The sequence below is a fragment of the Ptychodera flava genome, chromosome 17, assembly GCF_041260155.1.
Source record: "Ptychodera flava strain L36383 chromosome 17, AS_Pfla_20210202, whole genome shotgun sequence".
Taxonomy (NCBI): Eukaryota; Metazoa; Hemichordata; class Enteropneusta; family Ptychoderidae; genus Ptychodera; species Ptychodera flava.
The window spans coordinates 17636441-17657070 of NC_091944.1; the positions used below are offsets into that span (position 1 = coordinate 17636441).

At 39.3% G+C, this 20630-nt stretch overlaps 1 protein-coding gene across 5 annotated transcripts in view; it reads right to left on the reverse strand.

Moving 5' to 3' along the window:
- Window positions 1–5031: 5031 nt before the first annotated feature.
- The window catches only part of LOC139115637 (nuclear receptor coactivator 2-like), an 89680-nt gene continuing 74081 nt past the window's right edge, over window positions 5032–20630 (reverse strand). For all 5 annotated transcript variants that reach the window (XM_070677912.1, XM_070677913.1, XM_070677914.1 and 2 more), the window contains 9 exons: window positions 19929–20076; window positions 18375–19012; window positions 15757–17443; window positions 13754–14884; window positions 12873–12980; window positions 11729–12370; window positions 11136–11472; window positions 8530–8846; window positions 5032–6438 (listed from right to left, as the gene is read on the reverse strand). In XM_070677912.1, coding sequence (XP_070534013.1) covers window positions 14860–14884; window positions 15757–17443; window positions 18375–19012; window positions 19929–20076 — 2498 coding nt within the window. In that variant the 3' untranslated portion in view covers window positions 5032–6438; window positions 8530–8846; window positions 11136–11472; ... (1 more) ...; window positions 12873–12980; window positions 13754–14859. The remainder of the gene's footprint in view (window positions 6439–8529; window positions 8847–11135; window positions 11473–11728; window positions 12371–12872; window positions 12981–13753; window positions 14885–15756; window positions 17444–18374; window positions 19013–19928; window positions 20077–20630) is intronic.

The following is a 20630-nucleotide window of genomic DNA, read 5'->3' on the forward strand; positions in this document are numbered from 1 at the left end:
ATATTTATTTTTTGAAAAATTTTGAAAGTAATCCATACGTCATATCAAAATACATACCAAGTATTTTCTCCCTTCTGTTTTACATTACAATAAAAAAGACGTAGTGATCAATGTTTGCATAAAAAATTATTCATACACTCCCCTTACTCATGACTGTTTTCAGGGTACTAAGCTATTCACTCACTCTTCTACCACTCGCGTTGGCTAATTTCAGAAGTGATTTTCAGCTCGCCAACCATTTTCAAATCACAATATCACATGCCCTGGTGTAGTGTACAATTGTACACAGCCATGTAGAGAACATCATCCCCATAGAAAGTCATGAGAGACAAACTTTCTCGCTTTCATCATCCCACTGTAGCCAGTGCATGAGCCTGTATTCCCCGGCCCCTGGGTGTTTGACATCATTTTATAGTCCGAGAGTGGGGATTTGACATGGCTAGAAAAAAAGTCAAATTCTCCTGTTAGTCCCATAGTCCCCCCAATGGTGGAAAACATTGATAAATGTGTGCGCATGACAGTGAGAAGATGAGGGCTGTGATCTTTTCAGATTCCAGATCATGTAGATGAATGATTCATGATCATGATCATTCACTTACACTATTCTGCAATCTATGTGAACAATAGTCCTTTTGAGTGAATACTTACTGACTCTATTGATAAAAGGACATGAAAAATTAAATATTACAACATTCAAAAGCATAGTATTGGTGGAGAAGTTGACTTTAATGGTCGTTAACAACTGCATTTATTGAGGACCGGCAGTTTTCTGTAAGGACCTGAAGCTTTGGCTTGGTGCAGGCCCTTATGACCTGAAGCTATTTTCTCTTAATAATCGGCACACTGGTCTGCATGCAGCTTTGCAGACTTGACTTTCAAAAAAATGTTGACAGTCTTTAATAGCTTGAAATGGGAAATAATCTTTCACAATTACAATAACCCTTGAACCATAGTTCACTGCGACTGCAATATAGCTCGGAAACAAATGAATTGTTTTGAATGTTTTTGTAATTCAGTAATAAATAAGTTTATTTTCAAAGCATTATTGATTATTGTCACATGATCTTCTGTGTATTCTTTTGAGATACCTTCAAAATACTGCAAAGAATGTGCGCAATAAATAGCAAATGGACCGCTTATATGAAACGAGGTTTTCAACATATGCAAATAAACCCCTATTCTGAAAAGTGGTTTAGTCCATATGTAAATTGGCGAGGTGGCCGCCAATTTTAAATTGAACATAACTTATTTCATTATGAGCAAGGATAATGATGACCTTATAGGCGTCACCGGCGACATCTCTTAATATCATCTGCTTCTTCTAGAGGATGGAAGTATTATCTTTCTGACTTCACAACTGACAAATGTCCCGACAACTTGATTTATATCAACGAAAGTTTAGTTGACAAAGACATAGAAAGTTATTAAGGGAAAATCATTTGATTTCGGGGGGGGGGGGTATAAAATTATTTATTTTTCTCCTTCACCTGCCGACAATGTTGTTCTCCCAAATCCACCATCCTAAAAATCAAACGGTTCTCCCGTTAAGACATATACACATGATGGAGATTGCTTGAGTAAATTTCGATGTAACCACAAAACGGATGCATGTATAATTAGGCTTATCTTATATGTATTAAGCGACTTTAATGAACAGTCAGTCATTGCAGTGGGTCAGAGTCGATCGATGGTGAGTTATGGACCGCAATATTAGACCACTTAGAATGAAAGAAAAAACAAACAAACAAACAAAAACTTTTTCCTTTGAATTGCTGCTTCCTCTTTTGATTGATTTCAAAAATATCAAAAAATCAGAATAAATGTTTTTCCGCAAAGCAGTTTCCTGTAGGGCTCTACAAATACCTGATGTTAGCAAATGTGGGAACACAGAAATACACTTTGTTTACACTTTTGTTTCAAAGATGAGAGAGAAATTATATTGAGGTGTATGAACTTTGTTGTCGTCAAACCTAACCTTCTCATCCACATTCACAAGTACAGAGGGCCAACTTTGCCATGGAAACAAACTGGTTTGCAGCAAATTTGGTATTGAAAAGGTTAGATTAATTGGATGTCAAAGCTGTCTTGGTGTTGCTGCGGTTTACACATATCAAGGCTGTGAAACAGTCAATCAAAGTTTTTTTTTATATTTCCTGCTGTTCTGTAGGAAGTAAACATAGGGCCAAAGTCCCTGAACTACTATAGACATGGATACAAATTAAGTATTTCCTGACTGTATGAAATTATCTCACTAGGTCATCCTAGTAAAGCTGACTGACCAGCGGTTTTGAAAAAACCAAGCGACTCAACAGTTGACAGAGCTCTGCTGTGTTATGTAGAGAATAACCTTTTGTGACACATGTATTGATGAAGAAGGTGGATATCTTTGATAGCTCATTTCAGGATGGCCTGACCAAAACTGGAAAAAATTCCGTAAAAATACAGATTTGCATATTTCATCAGACTATATTAGTCATAATAGCAAATAAACGAGAGTTAATTACATTCTAATTAAAGTAAACAAGACTTGCTTAAATCAAGATTTACGTCATAAAAAAAACAGCATATCTGTCAGGTTATAAAGAATCTTGAGCTGGTTATCTTTTAATATCAGTATTTTCATCCTATTAACCAAGCACATTTTAACTTTCAAATTAACATTGTAAGTAAGTTCTGTTGAATAAGTTGAGACTGTAGTACTCAGAGAAAGCACACTGAAGAGACAAATTTTGAAACTTAAGAAGTTCAAGGTCATCAAAAGCATTATAAGGAATCATGTTACACTTTCATTGCACTGTTTACACAGATTGCATAATTGCTATAAATAGCACATGAGGAATCTTACAGCCCAGCTTTACCATAAAAACCCTATCACTTTGACCACTCTTTTAATTGACCACTCTATTTTTTTCCTCAAAAAGTAATCTTATTTTATCCTTACCAAGTCAACCATAAATGGAAATTAGAACTTTCTCTATCTCTATTTATTTGACCACCCCTATCATGACTATGACAATTTCTTTTAGATAACATAAATGGTGGTTCAGAATATATCAAAGTTGGGATTCAGGAAAGTTGCCTTTACATGTTTTAATCCTCCAAGATGGTAAGCATTTCACTATGAACTGTCAAAAAAGTTGAACTTTCTGATAATTCCACACTAAAATTATTTTGGCTTTGATGATTTCCTAATTAATTCAATTATTTAAAATCATATTAATTATTTTTTTTCTGGGTGAATTGATAGGGTTTATACAGTACAAGAATTACATACAATGTAAGTCAAATTTTGACCAAAAATGAAAAAAAAATTCCTTAAAAATACACATTTGCATATTTCATCACAATTTGAACAAATCTAAGTTGGGTTATCCCTAGGGACCTGTATACCAAATAACAAAGCTGTCTGACCAGCGGTTATGAAGAAGAAGATTTTTACCAAAAACACCTTTTTTGGCATTAATTTGCCTATTTTCAACAATATCAAAAATTAAAAAAACAGTTTCTCAAAATCATATTTTTCATCTACACAACAAATATCAAATCAGTAAGTACTGCGGTTCTCAAGATATTTGAGTGGACGGACGCCTCACAAACGGACATACATACATACATACATACATACAGACAGACGCGACCGGAACCCATTACCCACCCCATAGCTTCTATAGACTATAGTCGATAGTAGCAAAAATGGGCAGAAGAACTGTGGACACAGTGTTACATGTTACACTGGTATGCAGATAAGAATGGACAGTGAAATTGATCTAAATGTTATCACACTTGTGTAATTGGTTTGTAAAGTTATTCCACAACTTACCTCAGAAGTTGCACTGACTTGTTGTAACTTCAGTGAACATCACAGAGCTTTTATGGACTTTTATGGGAGTACCCTTTGCAGTGTACTTCACACATACACAGAATCATATTACATTCCTTATGTACCGCTCTGAGTTACACTGTATCATAGCTAAGTCAGAGTCTAGTTGTCATTAGATTCTTGTTGCCTTTGCATTGTATGAAGTTCTTTGGCGAAAAAATCATGATCCATGGGAAAAGAGGTGTATGTACGCCAGAAGCAGTACATGAGAAAGTTGTCGAAATGTACAGGGATAGAAAGTCAGTAAATCTTTACCCTACACACACAGACACTAATCAGTTCCTACTTTATTGCTTTATATCAACAATTACAGCGGAAGCCTACTGTGAAACAACACTATCATCTGTCTGTTGTTTGGTGCAACTCAAATAAAGTTACCGACCCTGTAGTAAATTTTGAAACTTTACAAACCAATTACATGAGTGTGATAACATTTAGATCAATTTCACTGTCCATTCTTATCTGCATATGACAGTAATCACTAGGAACTTAGGGAGAAGAACTGTGGACACAGAGTTTCATGTTTAATCACTTGGAACTTAGGGAGAAGAACCGTGGATACAGACAGAATTTCATCTTAATCACTGGGAACTTAGGGAGATCAGATGGACACTAACAGAATTTCATGTTAATCACTAGGAAATTGGGGAGAAGAACGATGCACACAGAAGCAGTTTCATGTTAAATATCGGTAACTTCAGGAGAAGAACCCTGGACACAGACAAATTTCATGTCATCAATAGTAACATAAGTTACTTGGGTAAGGGATAGTGTATTATGGCAGGAGTCTGATACAAAAACATTTTAGTTTACAGTCAAAGCATCATTTTCACTTTGAACACGATTGGAACTAATTTGGGATCATTGGATCTTCATATTTTTCAAATTTCTCTCAAGTGTTAGGTGCCCTATAGCTGAATGTTGCTATATTACAAGTTACTCATAAAATCAAGTGTACAACTTAAAAAGAAAAGCAGATGAGCTTACATTTGCAGATGAAACTGACATCGATTCCCTATCCAATTATCCCAAATTAGTTCCAATTGAGTTTTTATCTTCAATGTACCAAACACAAACACACCTGACTATTCAACCCACAAAATGCCACAGACATCCTTACACATATACACATTGACAGAATACAAAACCACTTTTTGATTTCAGATACACAATTACAATTTTATTACAACAAAACATGAACAGATTTCCCCTGGCAGTTACTTTTGTCTCATATATCTTTCAAATTAGTTTCTCAATTTTATTGTAAGTTTTGTAACATAACTAAAAAATGACAAATCACAGGACATTATATACACATTTTTTTTTCTTTCCTCTCAATTTTTTTTCCTTTGAAATTCTTATTCAAAGACTCAAAAAGATACGCTGACAGAAACTAATAATAGTTTAAATCCCGGATAGTTTGTGCCCTTCCTGTTTTTTCTCTCTTTTACGATTTCACAGGATTAGAAAAGTGCATCAACAAAACCAGATAATGAATGAGGGAATTTAATGAGCCGTGTACAGCTAAATATTGATTTTGAGAGACAATATATATATCTGCAAAGATTATAAACTCTCATCAAACCATACTGCATTTTCAAATCTACACATCTACAGCTATTATTTAAATGAATAAATCTGAATTGTCTGGCGATACAAGAAATACAATTGAAAACTTTTCCCTCATCCTGAAGAACAATATCCTCTGAAAATCAGGGCATTACAGGAATTTTTTCGACTTAATTTTCCTCTGTCACATTCCATCAACATATTTTTAAACCAAGGCTTTTTTTAGTCTCATTCATATATACTTTTTTATGTTTTGTGGGCCTATTTAACAAGCGCCCAATACACATGGACTGACCCCAGCTTGGCGTATGCTGTTGCGACGTGCTTTTTACTGAAAATATAAACAATTTCTGTGTTGTCAATTTCAACTAGAATCTCTAAATATAGTGATAGAATATAATCTGTACAGAAGAAACGAACACAAAAAGGAGAACAGATGTTGAAATTACCAAATGCTACTTAAAGTAGCCCAGCCATCAATATCACCTTGAAATCTGTTTCAGTTTTGAAGTATATTTCATAGGAAAATGAGGATTCCTATACTGACAAAAAAAATAGGGTACCAAACTTACTAATTAATACATTTATTGATACAATAATCTGGACTATAAACAGTATCTTTACAAACCAATCACAAGTAAAATGATGAAAGATAATCTCTCAGTTATGTCAATACTTTCAGAAATGTAATCTTACAATGCTTTTGTTGTGTGTGTGTACAGAAATGTCGAGACTGATCACTCAGTCTAAGTAACAACTCACAAAAGAACATAAAAAGATCATTCAATATATTACCCGTATAGCCCTGATTCATTTCCTAATGTTTGACATCTATTCAATGAACACCTACAAAGTTGACCGTTCCTCTTGATTCATCTAGCCCATCTAGTATATACAAGTGTCCATGTCTACTCCAGGAGGAGTTTCTGTAGCAGGCTTGGCCCGCTCTTCTTTCTCTGCTGCTTGGGTTTCACATCCAGTGGAGGCACCTACAGAGCAGAACAGCAAATTACTAGGTTGGATATTGAAAAGATGTGTTCTGAAAAGTTTTAGCGACCTACGTGTTTATCTTAGGATCATATTGTATCTGAACGCGCAGGGTACTTCTCAGAAATCTTCCCTGTAACATTATTCATGTCACAGTCTACAGTTACTTTAAGGTTATATGTGCCTCAAATGAAAGACATGACTTTTGCTTAAATTTTCCTTAAGGAAACTTTTAAGCATATTCTTTCAAAAATCAAGAATAAAAATTGGGGTTACCATGCAAATTTTGGTACTAGAGAAACAAATTACCCAACACTTGCCGATATTTGAAATGCAAAATGGCCGCCATCCCTGTGTTATCTCTATGAGGAAAAATAAATTTCCCGATTTTCGCAAAACTAAGCTGGTGAAATTTTTTCTAATTCCATAAGCTTCAAAATGAGCTTCCACAAGTGGTAGGCTAAAAGAATATTGTAAAAGTTTGCCAGAGTCTGAACATCTATCCCTGAGGCACATTCTACCTTAAAACGGGCAGGTTTTTTATCATTGAACAAATGTTTAAGGGAATATGCACCTCGAAAGTGAAAGACTTAAACTTTTGCTCTAAGTTTCCTCAAGGAATCTTTCAATCATTTTCTTTTAAAATCAAGAATAAAAATAGGGGGTCACCGTGCAAATTTTGGTACTAGAGAAACAACAAACCCAAGATTTACCAATATTAGAAATTAAAAATGGCCGCCATCCCTGTGTTAACTCTATGGCAAAAAATAAAAAAATTTTGAATTTCAAAAAACTAAGCCCGTGAAAAGTTTCCTTTCACCAAGAGCTTTAAAATGAACCCCCACATGTGGTATATCAGAAGAGAACTGTAAAAGTTTGAGAGTCCGAATGTCTGTCCCCGAGGTGCGTTCTACCTTAACTGACTAAATATCACTGTAAATATTCAATGTTGACAAGCAATAATTTGAAAAACCAGGGGTTGATAATTAGATCTTTAACCCTTATCCTGCACTGTTCATATTTCACCATCAGCCTAAGTCGGATAAAACTAGTGCAGCAAAACATTTTCCGTCTGGTGCATTTGACCAAATACTGAACATTTGAAGGCCCCTGAAAACATATACACTGAGAACATTATTTTTATGGACTAAAGCTGCTATAACAGACAAAGTCCAATGGGTGAAAATACATATGAATTTGACTTAGTGCGGTTTTTTACTGACTTGGCAAATGGGAAAGTGATACTGTCTGACAGGATAAGGATTAACCCTTCGAGTGCTGTAATTTTTCCCACCAAAATTTTAGTGCATCATTTCATCAGTTTTTATGAATTTTTCAGTAATTTTGTTGATAATTTTGGACCAAGCCGGTTTCACATTTCATTGACTACAGTTTTTCATCAAAATTTTGGCAAAAATCTGAAAAAAATTTGACTGGGTTACATTTTATAAAGGCGACAAATATTGGCTTTGGAGCTCAAAGGGTTAAACCTGTCTGTGGTATGTGTGCCAAAGCAGAACTGGGTTCCACTTATTTCACCTCTTGTCTACAAGTATGCAGCAACTTTGGTATTCAAGACTAGATTTCAGATGTGTTGATTCAATGTAAACACTTTGCAGTGTTTCCATGTATCTGGATACGACATGTCAAATTTATCCACTAACACACTGAAGTGGAAGTAGGTAAAATTCTGAAACACTGGTTGCCAAACCATACCAAACATTTATCATAGTGGCCATCCCTTAATGTTTGGCTGCTAAATCACTTCCACTAATGAGCCTGGGTTATAGAGGAGTTTTCTTGCTGCACTTTTAGGTCAAAAACTAGCTTGTGACAGTCCTATAAACAATCAGTCATCAGTCTGTCTGTCCTGAAAATATTATTGGTAACACCTATTCATGACGCAACTCTCCACTTTAATACAGCTGTATCATACTGCGGTGTTATGACAGTTGAAGTTCATTGTGTACATTTTTTAAGCGGTTCGCCCCTGATTCCCTGTAAACAGATCCACACACTCACTATTGATATCAGTTAGTTTGGGTTAAACCATTATAGTGAAAGGGGTGACCTAAAGATAATTATTTACTCACATCTTCGGGTTCTGGCCCACTCATCAGTACACATGGAGGATTGTTGGGCAGCTCACCCATGTTGCCCTTTGCCATTGCCTGTCCCTCTTTCTGTGTCAGTAGCTGGTTTCGGAACAGATTGGTAGCTTTGATTGCTGCTTCCCTTGTACCTGGTGTGTCTGCTATGTTACAGAACTCCTGGTAGCGTTTGTGGGCTTCCTGCCGCGACTGATTCTCCATCGCCTCTGTCAGTTCTTGGGGGAAGGGTTTAGCCTCGTCCACAGTTCCACTAGAGTGTCTCTGTTTCGAGTTGTCACTGCTGGTTTGTAGTTTTTCACCTGGAGGGGTCAAATAAAGAATAGACAAAAATACAAAACATTAACGTCAACTGAAAATTGAGAACTTTCACCTGGTTGAGTGGACGATTGTCAAATGGTAAAGTTAATGCACATACATGGTTGAAGACCTGTGGTACGACAATAGAAAAAGCATACGATCACACTTCCATGTTTAATGTGAACGATGAAATATTACATCATAATGGCATTTGGTGATATTTGGAATTACAGAAGAACACAAAGGTTGTACTCTGGAATAAAAAGGATGTGATGTGTTCTACAGACTCAGTACGCCCAAGAGATCACGTGATGATGGTACAAACAAACCCACGTGTACAAAACGCATATGGAAATACACATATTTCTGTGCATGTTTGTGCACGTGGTTTCATTTGTACTGTTGTCCACTAGAACTTTTGGTTTTAACATAATTGGGCTGAAGCCAACAAAATACAATTTGTACGTCTTTTGTTTTTGGCAAAAATCATGCGGTGCTCAAACAACAAATCCATCAGTAATCTAACAGACAAAAGGACTCTTACAACACTGAGTCACAGAGTACAATATGCCATGTAAACAAGCATGAGCTCATTTCTGTGAAGGTAGAATGTGCCTCAGGGACAGATATTCGGACTCTCAAACTTTTCCAGTTCTTTTCTGATCTACTACTTGTGGGGGCTCATTTTAAAGCTCTTGGAGAAAGTAAAACTTTCACAGTCTTAGCTTTTTGAAAATTGAAAACTTTCCTCAAGGACCTTTTCCATCATCTCTTTCAAAATCAAGAATAAAAACAAAGGGTCATCATACAAGTTTTTGTACCAGAGAAACAAATAAACCAAGATTTACCAATATTTGAAATCAAAATAGCCGCCATCCCTGTGTTAACTCTATGGAAAAAAAAATAACAGTTTCAATTTTCGAAAGAGTAAGACGGTGAAAATATTTCGTATACCAAGAGCTTCAAAATGAGCCAAAACAAGTGGGAGAGAAAAGAAATGTAAAAGTTTGAGAGTCTGAATATCTGTCCCCGAGACGCATTCTACCTTAATTGATCTGGAATTCCTTTGTGGTTAAACAATGGTGATAACTTTACCTTGTTTGTGTGTCTGTGTGTCTTTGTGTCTGTGTGTGCATGTTCAAGAATATAGAAAAAGCTGCTCATGTTCACAACTTATCACACAGAGCGGAGATAGGGAATTGTGTGGTGGTGTAGTGACACACTGCTTACCTTAACTGTACATGACACATAAGATTACATTTAGTGATCTAGATTAGGGGTAAGAAAAGAAACTGAAACCAAACAAATCCACACAAGATATTGAAAGCAGCGCAAACTATCTTGCATATAATAAGCACTGCAGCAAATTAAATAAACAAAATCTTACAGAAAGGAAGCCTCTCTTAAAAATCGTAAACTTTTTTGCATGAACTGATTACAGCAAGCAGCACTGCACTATTAATCTTTTTATGCACATTATGCTTGACTCTTCTGAATAATAAAATTTGCTATATTCCTTGCGAAATAACAGCTGCTAATTGACCAGCGTATGAATTTATTAGGTTTGATAGCTTACCGCACAAGATGATTTACCCTGGTGCAAAAAAAATCTGAAATTATAATTACTGCGAGGCATGCTGTTAGCGTTAAGCTTGCAGCTGGCATGCAGTTCTTACCTGTGTTTATGTTGTTGTGTACATGTGTAACTACCATGGGATTTATGAGAAGGAAATGATTGTGTAAGCTGTGGCCTGAAAAACTGGCTTGGTTTTTGAAGCCACCTTTACAACATAGTTTGAAAACTTAACACAATTAGCGTTTGATTTTGTCGCCTTTTGTCACGGTTCAAATGGTAACTTCATTTAGAGGTCTTGTCTGATCTGTCTTAAGATGTCAACCACTGTTCAAATGAATTGGTGTGAGGACGATCAAACTTCAAAATGTCTAGCAAAATACTGCTGAAATGATATTACAGCTGGTGAACTTTGATCAGTGAAGATCACAACCCCTCCGTTCTTTCATCCCTTAGTATTGAGCCAGTTTTAGATGGTCATTCTGGGCCAAGTATTAGGATACAGAGATGAAAGGTGTTACTTCTCTTGGCATTTGTCCTGGTAAAATTTGTATGTAATCCACCTTTTTGGTACAGTGATTCTGTCAGTCACATGGCACAGAGAATCGTAGCTAGTTCACTGAAATTGGCATTTTTGGTCTGTTCAATGTAATGGGTGCACATGACAAAACAAACACAGAAAATGATTGCACACACGGATGATTCAGACACAACCTACCTGTGTCGAGATCGTCAAGACCAAATTCCAATGACAAGTCACTGGTGTCAGTGTCTAAGTATGGTTGGTGGTAGACAGTGGAAGCCTGGTTCCTAAATACATTACCTTGGTCAACAACATCCACTGATACTCCATAGCTGTCTGCCTCGGTGTTGCCAGGCTTGCTGCAAGGTGGCGTTTTCATGCTTTTATCCGTCTCTTTCTTTGGGGAGGTGCTGCTGGCGTTGGTGGTCGAGGTACTGAGCAGGGAAGTGGAGGAACTGATGGGCGGACTTGTGGTGGTCGTAGTGCTGCATGGTGAAGAACTGACTGACGTTGACTGACTTGGCCCAATCGTCTGTCAGAAAACATTATTGTGTGTCATGAGTTTACTATACACCAAACGCAACTTTGGAAAAAGTATCTTGCTTACAAAAGAAAACATGATCTTACAATTGGAAGACACTGAAAGACAGACAAGACTCTACAATTCACATTTTGTTACTGATATTTTCCGAAATACACTGGTTCCAACCAGTCTTGAACCATCACTGCGACAGAATAGAAAGAATGTTCATAAATAAATGCTGATTGTTCAAATCTTTGGCACTAACCTGTGGTGTGTGAATAGTATCTCTACTATTAGGCCGTTTCTGGCCCAGCAGCTGCTGTACATCTCCACTTAGAGATCTCTGCAGTGGGCCAGTGCCGGAGAACATGTCCTGGCCTGCCTCACTTGAGAGGCTACTCTTGGAATTCAACTGCGCCATCAGCAGTGAGCTCTGGGTTTGATTCTGGGTCTGGCTTGGTTCGCTTAGCTGACGGCCCCACGACGTGGGTCGACTCTTTGTCATTGTGGGTGACACCATTGAGCCTGATGGGGATGGTGTGAATGGGCCCATGCTGCTATTTGGTGACATCATGGTGTTGTTTGAGGTGTTATTGTTGTTCTGCATGAGAAAGCTACCCTGTCTCATCGTGTTTGTGACGGTGCTGTTTGGGGGCATGGTCGTGTTGAGGTCAGGAAACTGGAAAATGTTCTGGTTTTGAGGAAACTGTGAGGCTGGTGGGGTCTGCTGGGGTGGCTGCTGGGAGAAATTTGGCGACATTCCAAAATCTATCCCTCCTGGGTTGCGGGGCCCACCTGTCATGGACCGTGGACTTGCTTGTGAACCCCGGGGTCCCATCATTGAACCTGGGGTCACGGGGCGTCCACCTCTTGGCGACAGCTGTGTATTGAAGGGAGCTGGTGACTTCTGTAAGATGCAAAGAAAAGGAAAAGCAGAACCATAATATCAAACACTTTGTCAGACAGAGCTGCTGAAAATGAGCAAATCATATGGGTTGTGGATGGTAAGTTCAACATTCAAAGAAACAGAATATTACCTGGGAAATAATGACTTTGATATTACACTGCAGACACAGACAGGAACTGATAAAAGTGAACCATATCAGTAAACAAAACTACTGTAAAACCTGTTTGTTTGCCACTGTTCGGGCACTAGTGTCCTGAGTTTAATCCTGAAATACCTATGGTCTGGCGCAACAGTATTGTTTCAAATGAAAAAGTTGGATCTCTGTGTTAGGGTCAAAGAGAGTCTAGGTTGAAAGAAAGTTATGTGGGGTGACTCCTACAGAATTTGTAATGTTGTGTTTGAATTTCTATATCCTTACTAGATGGGTAGTCCCATTGAGACAGGTATCTATAACAACCACTTAACATGGTGTTTTCATCGGTTTATCTGATTTTTAACATACCTGTATGGCAACATTTGGTGCAGCGATGCTTGAAGTCTGGGCGAGCATATCCGCGAGACTGTCCGTTGGATACGTTTGTTCTAACAGATTCATCAGCTGGTTGTTTACCTATGATCAAATTATGAACAGAAAGGAAAGAATTGTGCATCAGACACTCTAAATTGATGCTCTGTTGCTTTCAGATTTCCTTTGTAAAAAACCTGCAAAGTTGTACAAACCTATTAAAAAATTGTAGAACAATGCACAAAATTATATCAAGGATAGGCAAGGTTTCAGCTGGTTTATTGTTGAACCAAATAAAAAACCTATTTTCATGAAAGAAGTTTAATATCATGAACCATTATTGCATGTGTGTAATCTTTATCTTTTATTTTCATATAAATGTCACTGAATCCCACCCTCTTCCCCATGGGGTCATTGCACTTTACTATAACATTACAAACTATCATGTTTGCAAATATATGCTGATTTATGTAATTCCGAGATTAAAACAAAGATGTGCCATGAAATTTGTAATCTTTCCTGACTGCCATATTTCCATTAGGAATTGATGTGAAATAACTGCAAACAAAACCTTGAAACTCTGCTATATGTCATTTTTATGATCCCTCTAGGATCTTACGTTGTGGTATTTTGGTTTTCTAAATTCAACATTTTTGTAGCATGGAAGAGAGCAGTACTTAGCTGAAAATTTAATATGCTATGTTACTGAGCAATTCAATATAGAACTCAGTGAATACGGTTGGCTTTGACATTGTAGTTGAGTCAAGTATGTGACAATAACAGGATGAAAAGTCATGTATGTTTTTTTTTCAAAAATTGAACATGGTGACATAGCTGTTGGTAAATGAATGCTGACGGTTGATAATGATGATACACACCTGTGATTTCACCTGGGATCCTGTAAAGCTTTGTTGTTGCTGCTGCTGCTGTAACATCATCAGATCTTTCTGCATCAGCGGCGTCTGTTGCTGCTGCTGTTGTTGCTGCTGGTGCTGCAGCATCTGCTGCTGCAGCATCTGCTGCAGCTGTTTTTGCTGCATCTCGTGCATTTGATACTGCTGCTGCTGCTGCTGGCGGTGCACCTGCTGGCGCAGCAGGAGGGTCTGCCGCAGTTGGGACCGTTGCTGTCGCACCAGCTGTTGTTTCTGCAGCTGCTGTTGTTGAAGGCGTGCCTGCATCTGCTGTTGCTGTGTCATCTGCATTCCCATGGGGAATCTTGTGCTAGGGGTCATTCCGAAGCCTTGTGCACCTTGCACTCCTGGGAAGCGTTGGTTGAGAACACCTGGCACATCTTGCTGCAATGGAAACAAACTCTGCTGCTGTTGCTGCTGCTGCTGTTGCTGCTGCTGTTGCTGTTGTTGTTGTTGTTGTTGCTGCTGCTGGGAAGTCTGGGATACCCCTGACTGCATGAAGTTGTTGTTGATGCCCATGGTGTTTGATAGTAGATTTGAACTATTGTTTAATGCATTACCAGCCACAGAAGTGACAGAGCTGTTACCAACTTGGTAGCCACTCAGTACATTTGACATGGAGTTTGTTGTGAGGTTGCCACTCATCGAACTTTGTGAGGACATCGACATTGATACTGAGTTCGCAACAGAGCTCGGTGCGGTGCTGACCATGGTTGAACTCAAGTTGTTGGCCATGGAGTTGACCATAGTAGTACCAGTATTTGCCATCGACGATGACATGGTGTTCATCTGCGTGACTGGTGTTGGTATGTTGCTTGACGAGCTTGCTGCAGGGTGAGAAAGCTGATCACTGGACAGGGCCGAGTTCAGCAAATCACTGGCCAACTGTTCGTCGGAGTGCGGTGTGCTGAGGAGCTGTTCAATACCCAGAGCATTGTCGATCTCATTGAGAGATAGGATGTTGCTGTTGAGAACTTGTTCAAGCTGTTGGAGTATGGCGTCATCTGACAAGGCAGCTGCATCATCTGGAATTGCCGGCTGCTGATCAAGGGTTGGTTGTTGAGTGTTGACACTCACATTTGGCAAGTTGTTGAGGCTCTGAAAGACACAGAGTTTTGCACAAATGCATAAAAAATTCACAGTGCTTACATATTGGTGTCAATTAACCCTTAAGTGATTCATGATTTCTTTGGAGAAAGAAGAGCTAACTTCTTCTGAAATATTCAAACATTTCTTTTGCAGGAAACACCATTCCTTAGTCATCTGACCATTTCTTGATATTGTGAAGTGCATTTTTGTTGACTGTCTTGAGTGAGCTTCCAGAGTGAATCCAAATGTAATATGACTATCATGATTTTAGAGTTTTGGATGGACATGGTAAATGCTTTCATTTATGAAGACCCTATGTCTATGCCTTCTGTTTATGCATCCAATCACAATTTCACAATAAGTGTGCCCTCTAAGCCAACATGATATGCCACAACGCAAACTGACTATGACGAATGCACATTTCGGCTCACATGTAGAGATATAGGGCTGATGCACAGACATTGCCACACTTCCTAAAGTCAGTACAAAGTTTCCAGAAATCATGTTTGTTTGAGGGCACACTGCTATGGATGAATGTACAGTTTACAGTATTTATGTTTTCAACAGCTTTCAAATGTACAGTATTATGTTAAAATACACCATATGGAATATGTTGTGTTTCATTAATTTTAACCATCTTGACCTGATGGTGAAATATGGACTTGGCAGGAAGAGGGTTAAATTAACTTTTTTAAAATGTGAATTGATGCATACAAGTCAATCATACAATACTGATCTAAACATTTCAATCAATGCAAGTCAAACATTACATGGATTTAAAGTTATTTCCCCTTGCTCTGAAAATGTGAAAGTCTAAGCTTATAAGTCACAGCCCTCTTGCACTGAGACACTGTGATGCTTTTAGATATTGTGCACTGTACCTGTGATTGGCCATGAGTTGGACCACCAGTGCTGGTGTTGAAGAGACTCTGCTGCTGAGCCTGTTGTTGTAGCTGTTGTTGTTTTTGTAGAGATTGCTGCTGTTGCTGCTGCTGTTGTTGTTGTTGTTGTTGTTGTTGTGCTGCTGCTGTTGTAACTGTAAAGCTGACTGCGGCTGCTGCTGCTGCTGCAGAGGAGGGAGGCCATACTGCAATGTATTGGACATCCCTCCCATGCCTGTTCCTTGATTAGTGAGAGAGTGAATCGAAGGGATATTGACTCTCCTCTGTTGGGCTCCCCCTGGGGGCCTTCCTAAGGACTGACTCCCTAAAACCTGACTTGGCTGCTGGACTATACCGAAGGAGGTGTTGTTGTTAATAATGTTGAGCCTTCTTAAAGATGTCTGTGGATGGACCCCACCAATGCCTGCCTGTCTCAATGTGGCGCTAAATCTGTCCGCTGACGTAGCAGTAGTCAGTTTGAAAGGCGGGCTTTGTACTGTGCTGTCTGGTGGAACATTTGAGATGCTCTGTAGAGATTTCACTGGATCGGCCTGATTCCCTTGCAACAGAAGTTGCTGCAACAGGGGATTCTCAGGATTAGTTTTGTTGCTGGTGGTGGTGGTTGTGGAGGTGCTTGTGGAGGTGGTACCTGGATCAGCAGCCAGGCTGGGAGTCATGTCCATCTGTGATATCTGACCACTGTCTATCCCTTGCAGTAGGCCTTGGACCAGGGCCTGGCTGCTGCTTTCATTTTCGCTGCTTGTCAATGCATCATCAGGAAGGGAACTTGCCATCTGGAACAGCTGCTGGATAAGGGAGTTAGTTTCTTCATCAGTCAGGTTATCCAGGTTGAAGTTTTCATGGGATGATGGTCCAGCTTGGGGTGGTTGCTGCTGCTGCTGCTGTTGCTGCTGTGGTTGCTGGTCTGGCTGCGACAGTTGCATTTGCTGCATCTGTTGTATCTGCGCCGGCTGCGGCATTTGGTGTTGTTGTGGTTGATGCACTTGTGGCTGCTGATGTATCTGTTGCTGCTGTTGGGGCTGCTGCTGAGTGAACATTGATTGTACTTGCTGTGTGGTGATGGTGCTCAAGCTGCTAGTGCCTGGGGTGCTGCAGATACTGCTGCTGCTACTGACGCTGCTATCACTGTCCTTTGTGCTGTGTATAGTGTCCTGTCTTTTTAAACCGATTCTGCTGAACACAGTGCTGTGAGGAACTACAGGATCGTCTTCCATCAGCAACTTCTGTAGCAGAACATTCTTTGAAGGTTTGCGTGCTGTGGGCGTTGGGAGGAGCAACCTCGTGTGATCAATCATTTTCTTTGTTCCGTCAGCTGGCGGGCACGGCAGATCACTGATAGCTTCTGGATTATTCTGCATCAGCCTCAACTGCTCCAGTGGATCAAGGCCACTTCCAAACCTCACACTTCGGTCTCCATCCAACAGCTTGCCAAGAATTTTCTCCTTTTTGGCGTCCTCATCGGCGCTGTCTTTATCGTCGCTGTTGTTGTTGTTGTCGCCATCATTGTCCGGCTGCTTCTCGACTGCAGCAGGTTCCTTTCCCTGCAACAATAGCTTTTGCAGAGCCTCTTTCATCAGTGCTGTCGTCTGACTTCTCCCAGAGTTAGAAGCGTCTTCCTTAGCCTCCTCCATGTTCTGTGAACTGCAACTGTCCTGATCAGGTTCATCTGTAACAAAACACGCAAGCACAAAACATAAGTTCAAATAACTTCTCTGCACCCAACTTAACATCCACGCTCGTTTATAAAAGCAGAGTGTTCAACAACGGACTAAATAGTAGCTTCTCCCAGAAATGATCAGTTCATCTCATTCGTTATTTTGATTTTTTGCTGGTTGTATTCTCTAAAACTATTCACATGGTACAGCTGAGTGGATATGAGGTGCCAAGGGCATCCTACATACTTTGATGCAATGAGATTTCAATTACAGGACATCATTGTTTTTTTTGAGTTCTTTGCCAACCATCAGACTTACAATTTCCTCTCTTCACATCACCGTGACTGGATACGAGAGAGTACATTGGATTTGACCTTCATGCTTCAATAGAATCAATTGTGTGTCAAAGAACTTGGCCAGGGCTTTGTCAAGTGGAAGAATATCAAAGCCATCCCATTTGGCATCACACAAAGGAACAAAAGCAGTGTGAGAGCTACCTTGGCAGAAGTTTTGGCAAAGTTTGAAAGAAGGATGGTCATAGAATTGCTATAAAAGATGCTGCTATACAGTTGGCTGAGCAAACACCTATCTAATAATGAACTGACTGTACTCATCAAGTTACAAGCAATAAGGTTTACAGTTTTCAACTTCAACTACATGGAAATAGATTTCTTTGCAACTAACCAAGCAAAAAACTAACTACTAATCAACTGAATTTGCTCGTCAACTTCTGAGCAAGAAATATTCCATTTTTTAACTTCGACCAGATGGCAATCCATCCATTTCTTTGCAACTTGCGACATCACCAATGCCCTATTTTGATGGCATGTAAGTATAGCACACCATGGGTATTATGTTTACATAAATACTGCTTTCTCTATTATGTTGCTTTGTCCTATTGTAGGCCAACTATTGTACTGAGTTGTCTGATGATTCTCTTACCTGACCCATCTTCCATTAACAGCTTTTGAAGCAGGGTGTTCTTTTTTGAGAAACCGTCATCAACACTGTCCTCTGCTTTCCTCTTTGTGCCTCCTCTGCCACTCTCTGGGCTATCATTTTGCACCCTCTGAGCTGAATCCGACATGTGGGAGAACTCAGAATTCCCGGAAAACGGAAACTTCGCTGTTGAAAAGGGGACCTCTGAGCTGGAAACCTTGCTCTGAAACGGGGACTTCAAGCCCCCTGCTGCCCCATCTGCAAAAGAGTTCTCTGTGGGTTGTGGAATTCTGACTGGGTTTGTCATCTTGACATCGCTCTCTGTGGTGCACGCCGTAGTCAGCGCTGTTGGGAGTTTGCTCTGCAACAGGCTTGTGTATGAGCCGAGAGTTGTGGACTTCAGGAGTGAGGACAGCGAAGAGTTCTGCAGCATCTCAATGGGCGAAATACTGGGATTTTCACTTCCTGTTTTCAGTGATGATGCGTTGCTTCTCAGCAGGGTGCTGAGGGATGGTATTGTCCCTGATTGTTTCACTTTTGACGGAATAGGCAAGCTTACATTACTACAAGACGGTCCTGAGAGAGATGCAGATGATGAGGCACTGGTGCTGGCTTCTTGTGGAATATTACTCGGTCTTTCTCTGCCAATGAAACAAAACTCCACATCATATGAGGAACCCTAAACTGTGTATCTTAATAAAGCAGTCAAATACTAGCATCACTGAAATAGAACATCTTTTAACCACTGACATGTTTTCAGGGGTTAATCTCTGTATGTCATAGGTCATCAAGGGTCAAAGTTCAAAGGTTTAATGTAGTTTTCTCTGAGAAACTTTCCATCCTTCTCACTATCAATCAAGATTGAAAATCTTGAACACACATTTACATATAGATGCTGTAAGGTTCAACTTGCCGTAAACAAAACCGATCAACTTTGGAAAATGCGCAGTACAACTGAACTGGCTTTACTAAAATACTACAAGAAGAATATTGTAGGTTGACATTGAGATGGTATGGGTTGATGAACTAAGGGAACATCCATCTAATAACCCCATGTGTAGAAAACTGATTTGAAATTGTCATGCCATATATGAGGACCACATCTTGATCAGAAACAGGAACGGCATCTGTCATCAACCTGTTACTTGATGTGGCAAAAATAGATTTTGTGGTCTAACTTAAGGTGCCTTGTATCGACATTTGAAAATCTGTCCTACAGCCAGTTTGCATGTACGCAGTGATTCGACGTAGAAAAAGGTATCTTTCAGCCTTCCTGTAGATGCTGTTAATTTGCCATAGGACAAGCTATCGTTTGATCTACTATTAGATCATAGATGCTGTGATTCGGCATCCAAAAATATCTTATCATTAACCTACTCTTATGGACTGATTTAGCATCCAGAAAAGCTATGCTATATCTACCATTAGCAATGAAACATATCCACACTAGTTCCCTGTTGGTGCTGTATGGATGACAAAGGACAGGTCTTCCTATAGGTATAACCCCACCCGTGGAAGATGCAATTTTGACATGGGAAAAGTCATCTTACCACCTACCTGTAGATTCTATGAGTTGACATGATATATTTTGGCTTATCAGTGTGAGAGAGGTCAAAGAACTTGCTGCTTGTCTGTATCAACACCCATTCCTGGTTTGGTAGGCGGAATTTATACATCTCGCTGACACTGGTGCCAGAACTGAGAACTGATATTAGATGGAGAGAGAACTAGCATTATACAATACAACGTATCCTGCTAAATTCTTCACAGGTTCATAACTGCCTACTTTCCTACCACAAAGCATGTTACATATTGACATCACAGTACTTTTGACTGCCGTAGGTTTTGCTCATCCATATTGATGTAGATTTATTAATTTGTTATTTTGTATTAAACTTCCATCAGCTGAAACTTTGGATGATTTTTCACAATTCTTCAATGGCAACTACAGTTTCTTGTTCTACTCCCAACAGCATAGTATTCACCTTGTCAACTCAGCCTGTCCATGTGTAGACTGCATTGTTATTGTTGACAAGTGAATTCTGTTATGTACTAGAATTTAAATGTACACAGTAGCAGTGTATTCTACACATGTAGACACTGTGTTGGAAAGCTAAATAGTGCTTTTTTTTTACGGAGTAGAACAACAACTTGCAGTTGATATACAAAAACAAAATCGGCGAAAAAAATCATCAAAAGCTACATTACTCCTTTAACCCTTTCACCACCATGGTTTGTCCCAAATCCATTGTTTTCTAT